This window comes from Aphelocoma coerulescens, unplaced genomic scaffold (assembly GCF_041296385.1).
Source record: "Aphelocoma coerulescens isolate FSJ_1873_10779 unplaced genomic scaffold, UR_Acoe_1.0 HiC_scaffold_626, whole genome shotgun sequence".
NCBI lineage: Eukaryota > Metazoa > Chordata > Aves > Passeriformes > Corvidae > Aphelocoma > Aphelocoma coerulescens.
Window position 1 is genome coordinate 22,441 of NW_027183977.1, and position 6,854 is coordinate 29,294.

The 6,854-nt window shown below is 52.6% G+C and overlaps 1 protein-coding gene across 1 annotated transcript; it reads right to left on the minus strand.

Moving 5' to 3' along the window:
- Nucleotides 1-189: 189 nt before the first annotated feature.
- LOC138102145 (neuronal pentraxin-1-like) lies at nt 190-3,688 on the minus strand (the record flags this gene model as incomplete). Its single annotated transcript, XM_068999885.1, has 3 exons — nt 190-699; nt 1,326-1,505; nt 3,456-3,688. Coding segments are annotated over 3 exons (623 nt in total), but the record flags the coding sequence as incomplete, so codon positions are not given.
- Between the last annotated feature and the right edge of the window lie 3,166 nt (nt 3,689-6,854).

A 6,854-nucleotide genomic window follows, 5' to 3' on the forward strand; every position in this document is an offset into this window, starting at 1 on the left:
TTGGGGTGGTTTTGGGGCGATTTTGGGGCGGTTCTGGGTGATTTTGGGGCGGTTCTGGGGCAGTTTTGGGGTGGTTGTGGGTGATTTTGGGGTGGTTCTGGGCAGTTTTGGGGTGGATTTGGGCAGTTTTGGGGCGGTTCTGGGGTGGTTCTGGGTGATTTTGGGGCGGTTCTGGGTGATTTTGGGGCGGTTCTGGGGCAGTTTTGGGGCGGTTCTGGGGCAGTTTTGGGGTGGTTCTGGGCAGTTTTGGGGCGGTTTTGGGGCAGTTCTGGGTGGTTTTGGGGTGTTTTTGGGGTGATTCTGGGTGATTTTGGGGTGGTTCTGGGTGATTTTGGGGCGGTTTGGGGTGGTTTTGGGGCGGTTTTGGGTGGTTCTGGGGCGGTTCTGGGGCAGTTTTGGGTGGTTTTGGGGCGGTTCTGGGTGGTTCTGGGCAGTTTTGGGGTGATTTTGGGTGGTTCTGGGTGGTTTTGGGGTGTTTTTGGGGCGCCTTCAGGCGCACGGCTCGAAGGGCAGGGTGGTGACGCCGCCGTGCAGCTCCAGCCCCGCCTGGGCCCAGGCCACGAGGTCGCCACGGGCCGGGGAGCGGCACTGGGCCAGCGCGGCCACCTCGGGCGGGGCCAGGGCGCGGCTCCACAGGTGGAACTCGGCCAGCTCGCCCACGAACGCCTGCGTGGCATCGAAACGGCCCCCGAGGGCGTCCTGCGGGACCGGCGGGCACCGGTGAGCAGCGAGCCCCGGCACAGCTGGGCACAGCTGGGGGCACTCAGACACACCTGGGCACACCTGGGGGCACACCTGGGCACACCTGGGCACACTCAGACACACCTGGGCCCAGCTGGGGGCACACCTGGGCACACCTGAGGCTCTCCACAACCACACCTGGGGGCATCTGAGCTCAAACAGCCACACCTGGGCACAGCTGGGGGCACTCAAGACACACCTGGGCACAGCCCTGACACACCTGGGCACATTTGAGGGGCACTCAGGCACACCTGAGCTCACACAGCCACAGCTGGGCACAGCTGGGCACAGCTGGGGGCACTCAGACGCACCTGGGCACACCTGGGGCTCTCCACAGCCACACCTGGGCACACCTGGGCACACTCAGACACACCTGGGCCCAGCTGGGGGCACACCTGGGCACACCTGAGGCTCTCCACAACCACACCTGGGCACAGCTGGGGCACACCTGGGCACACTCAGACACACCTGGGCACACCTGGGCACACCTGAAGCTCTCCACAGCCACACCTGGGCACACCTGGGCACACTCAGACACACCCGGGCACACCTGGGCACACCTGAGCCCCCTCCCCCCCCCGTACCTGCTCCTGGCCCAGCACCAGGACCCCGTGGGGGCGCAGGGGGTGGCCCGGGGCGAGCCCCTCCCCCCGCCCGCGGGGGACCCCGTCCTGGAAGCTCCTCCAGGTGCCCCCCGAGGCCGCCCAGGTGACACAAAGGTGCTGCCACCTGCCCGGGGCCGGCGACAGCGACAGCGCGGCCGCCTGGGGGCACAGAACGCCCGGTTAGCCCTGAATGGGCCCCAGTTAGCCCCGAACGGGTCCCAGTTAGCCCTGAATTGGTCCCAGTTAGCCCCGAATGGGCCCCAGTTAGCCCCGAACGGGCCCCGGTTAGCCCCAAATGGGCCCCAGTTAGCCCCGAATTGGCTCGAATTAGCCCCGAACGGGCCCCAGTTAGCCCTGAATGGGTCCCAGTTATCCCCGAACGGGCCCCAGTTAGCCCCGAATTGGCCCGAATTATCCCCGAACGGGCCCAGTTAGCCCCGAACGGGCCCCAGTTAGCCCCGAATGGGCCCCAGTTAGCCCCAAATTGGCCCCAGTTAGCCCCGAATTGGTCCCAGTTAGCCCCGAATGGGCCCCAGTTAGCCCCGAACGGGTCCCGGTTAGTCCCGAATGGGCCCCAGTTAGCCCCGAACGGGTCCCGGTTAGTCCCGAACGGGCCCAGTTAGCCCCGAACGGGCCCCAGTTAGCCCCAAATTGGTCCCAGTTAGCCCCGAATTGGCCCCAGTTAGCCCCGAATTGGCCCCAGTTAGCCCTGAACGGGCCCTGGTTAGCCCCAAATTGGCCCCGGTTAGCCCAGAATGGGCTCCAATTAGCCCCGAACGGGCCCCACTTAGCCCCGAATGGGCCCCAGTTAGCCCCAAATGGGCCCAAATTAGCCCAGAATTGTCCCGAATTGTCCCGAATTAGCCCCGAATTGTGCCCAAATTATCCCCAAATCATCCCCAGATTACCCCCAAATTAGCCCCAATCGTCCCCCGAATCATCCCCCAAATCATCCCCAAATTGTCCCAAATTGTCCCAAATTGTCCCCAAATTATCCCTGAATTATCCCCGCATTATCCCCGAATTGTCCCCAAATCGTCCCCGAATCGTCCTCGAATTGTGCCCAAATTATCCCCGAATCATCCCCAATTTAGCCCCAATCGTCCCCCAAATCATCCCCAAATTGTCCCCAAATCGTGCCCGAATTACTCCCAAATTATCCCCAAAACTCCCCAAATTATCCCCAAATTGTCTCCAAATTATTGTCCCCGATTTGTCCCCGGATTCCACAGAAACGGCACCGAAACAGCCCCAACACAGCTCCAAAAAAAGCCCCAGAATGCCCAAAAAAACACCAAAAAAAGCCCCCAAAAAACCCCCAAAAATCCCAAGAAAACCCCAAAACCTCCCAAAAAATCCCAAAAAAATCCCCTAAAAAATCCCCCCAAAAAACCCCAAATTCCCCCAAAAACCCCCAAACCCCCATCCTCACCTGGTTGTCCACCAGCAGCTCGAGCGGGCGCCCGCCCCGAAATCGCCCCCAAATCCACCCAAAAAAATCCCCCAAAAAACCCCCAACCCACCCCCCCCCAAAAATCCCCAAACCCCCCAAAAATCCCAAAAAACCTCCAAAAAATCCCAGAAAAATCCCCAAAAAAATCCCCAAAAAATCCCCAAAAAAGCCCCCAAAACCCCCCCCAAAAATCCAAAAAAATCCAAAAACATCCCCAAAAGATCCCAAAAAAGTCCCAAAACATCCCAAAAAGTCCCCAAAAAAATCCCAAAAAATCCCAACAAATCCCAAAAAGTCCCCAAAAAATCCCAAAAAAGTCCCAAAAACTCCCCAAAAAACCCCTAAAAAAATCCCAAAAAATCCAAAAAAACCCCTGAAAAAATCCCAAAAAATCCCCCAAAAAACCCCCAAACCCCTCAAAAAAATCCCAAAAAATCCCAAAAAATCCCCCAAAAAATCCCCCAAAAAAATCCCAAAAAATCCCCAAAAAATCCCAAAAAACCCTCTAAAAAAATCCAAAAAAATCCAAAAAAAATCCCCCAAAAATAAAAAAAAAATCCCCAAAAAATCCCCAAAAAGCCCTGAATAAATCCCTAAAAATCCCAAAAAATCCCCAAAAAAACCCCCCAAACCCCCCCAAACCCCGCCGTCCTCACCTGGTCGTCCACCAGCAGCTCGAGCGGGCGCCCGCCCCAGGCCAGCAGCACCAGCTCGTTGGGCTGCCCGGGCGCGGCGTAGGAGAAGGGGGTGCCCAGGTTGGGGGCGCGGGCGGGGCGCAGCCAGAGGCAGGCGGAGAGGGCGCGCACGGGGCCGCGCACGGGGCCGCGGGCGCGCGCGAACAGGTAATCCGTGCGCAGCGGGAACGCCACGCGGAAACCGGCCCGGCCGCCTGGAGGGGGGCACGGAGAGAGAGAGGGGGGAGGGGGGGAGAGAACGGCGCAGGAGGAATCCCGGGAGGGACCCCAAAAACCAAAACATTCAGTCCCAAAAAAATCCCGTTCGTCCCAAAAAAAAAACCCCCAAAAAATCCCGTTTGTCCCAAAAATAACCCCCAAAAAATCCCGTTTGCCCCAAAAAAAAACCCCCAAAAAATCCCGTTCGCCCCCAAAAAAAAACCCCCAAAAAATCCCGTTTGTCCCAAAAATAACCCCCAAAAAGTCCCGTTCGCCCCAAAAAAAAAACCCCCAAAAAATCCCGTTCGCCCCCCAAAAAAAAAAACCCAAAAAATCCCGTTCGTCCCAAAAAAAACCCAAAAAATCCCGTTCGCCCCAAAAAAAACCCCCAAAAAATCCCGTTCGCCCAAAAAAAAAAAACCCCCAAAAAAATCCCGTTCGCCCCAAAAAAAAAAAACCCCAAAAAATCTTGTTTGTCTCAAAATGAAGCACAACCCCAAAAAATCGCATTCGCCCCAAAAAGGAAAAAAACAACCCAAAAAATCCTGTTTGCCTCAAAAAAAAACAACCCCAAAAAATCCCGTTCGCCCCAAAAAAACCCCAAAAAATGCTGTTCGCCCCAAAAAAAAAACCCCAAAAAATCCCGTTCGCCCAAAAAAAAAACCCCCAAAAAATCCCGTTCGCCCCAAAAAAAAAAACCCCAAAAAATCCCGTTCGTCCCAAAAAAAAACCCCAAAAAATCCCGTTCGCCCCAAAAAAAAAACCCCCAAAAAATCCCGTTCGCCCCAAAAAATAAAACCCCAAAAAATCCCGTTCGCCCCAAAAAATAAAACCCCAAAAAATCCCGTTCCGCCCCAAAAAAAAAAACCCCCAAAAAATCCCGTTCGCCCCAAAAAAAAAAAAACCAAAAAATCCCGTTCGTCCAAAAAAAAAAAACCCCAAAAAATCCCGTTTGTCCCAAAAATAACCCCCAAAAAATCCCGTTCGCCCCAAAAAAAAAAAAAACCCAAAAAATCCCGTTCGTCCCAAAAAAAAACCCCCAAAAAATCCCGTTCGCCCCAAAAAAAAAAACCCCCAAAAAATCCCGTTCGCCCCAAAAAAAAAAACCCCAAAAAATCCCGTTCGCCCCAAAAAAAAAAAAAACCAAAAAATCCCGTTCGCCCCAAAAAAAAAAAAAAACCCAAAAAATCCCGTTCGCCCCAAAAAAAAAAAAACCAAAAAATCCCGTTCGTCCCAAAAAAAAAAAACCCCAAAAAATCCCGTTTGTCCCAAAAATAACCCCCAAAAAATCCCGTTCGCCCCAAAAAAAAAAAAAACCCAAAAAATCCCGTTCGCCCCAAAAAAAAAAACCCCCAAAAAATCCCGTTCGCCCCAAAAAAAAAAAAACCCAAAAAATCCCGTTCGTCCCAAAAAAAAACCCCCAAAAAATCCCGTTCGCCCCAAAAAAAAACCCCCAAAAAATCCCGTTCGTCCCAAAAAAAAAAACCCCAAAAAATCCCGTTTGTCCCAAAAATAACCCCCAAAAAATCCCGTTCGCCCCCAAAAAAAAAACCCCCAAAAAATCCCGTTCGCCCCAAAAAAAAACCCCAAAAAATCCCGTTCGTCCCAAAAAAAAAACCCCCAAAAAATCCCGTTCGCCCCAAAAAAAAACCCCCCAAAAAATCCCGTTCGCCCCAAAAAAAAAAACCCCCAAAAAATCCCGTTCGCCCCCAAAAAAAAACCCCAAAAAATCCCTTTCGCCCCAAAAAAAAAAACCCCCAAAAAATCCCGTTCGCCCCAAAAAAAAAAACCCCAAAAAATCCCGTTCGCCCCCCAAAAAAAAAAACCCCCAAAAAATCCCGTTCGTCCCAAAAAAAAAAAAACCCAAAAAATCCCGTTCGTCCCAAAAAAAAAACCCCCAAAAAATCCCGTTCGCCCCAAAAAAAAAACCCCCAAAAAATCCCGTTCGCCCCAAAAAAAACAACCCCAAAAAATCCCGTTCGCCCCAAAAAAAAAAAAAAAACCAAAAAATCCCGTTCGCCCCAAAAAAAAAACCCCCAAAAAATCCCGTTCGCCCCAAAAAAAAAAACCCCAAAAAATCCCGTTCGCACCCAAAAAAAAAAAAAACCAAAAAATCCCGTTCGTCCCAAAAAAAAAACCCCCAAAAAATCCCGTTCGCCCCAAAAAAAAAACCCCAAAAAATCCCGTTCGCCCCAAAAAAAAAAACCCCAAAAAATCCCGTTCGCCCCAAAAATAAAAACCCCAAAAAATCCCGTTCGCCCCAAAAAAAAAAACCCCAAAAAATCATGTTTGTCTCAAAATGAAACACAACCCCAAAAAAATCCCGTTTGTCCCAAAAACGGCCCAAAATGGGCGCTGAAGAAGTGGCGCTGCTGGAGGTACCAAATCCACCCTGAATCCACCCAAAATTCTCCCCAAACTCAGCCAAATCCACCCTGAATTCCCCCCAAAATTCTCCCCTTAAATCGCCCAAATTCACCCCCGAAATCAGCCCGAAAATCCCAGTCCAGAGGCTCCCAAATCCCCCAAAATTTGCCCCAAATCCACCCCAAAATCCTCCCCAAACTCTCCCAAATTAACCCCCAAAAATCCCTTCTCAAAATCCCCCCAAATCCCCCGAAAATCCCAATCCCAAGGATCCCAAAACTCCCCAAATTCTCCCCCAAATCCCCTCAAATTCCCAGTCCCAGAAAATCCCCAAAATCCCCCCAAATTCTGCCCCAAATTCCCCCCAAATTCCCCAATCCTGGACTCCGAAACCTCCGGAATTCTGGAATTCCCATCCCAGACCATCCCAAAATCCCCCAAATCCCCCCAAATTACCCAAAATCCCCCCAAACCCTCCCAAAATCCCCAAAATGACCCAAATCCCCCCCAAAATCCCCCCCAAAATCCCCCAAATCCCCCCAAAATTCCCCCCAAAATCCTCCCAAAATCCCCCCAAACCCACCCAAAATCCCCCACAATCCCCCCACAATCCCCCCAAAATCCCCCAAAATCCCCAAATCCCCCCAAAATCCCCCAAATCCCCCCCAAATCCGCAAAATCCCCCCCAAAATCCCCAAATCACCCCCAAAATCCCAAAATCCCCCCAAAATCCCCTCCCCCCTCACCCAGGTGCTCCTCGTGCTCCTCCTCCTCCTCCTCCTCCCCCTCCCCGCG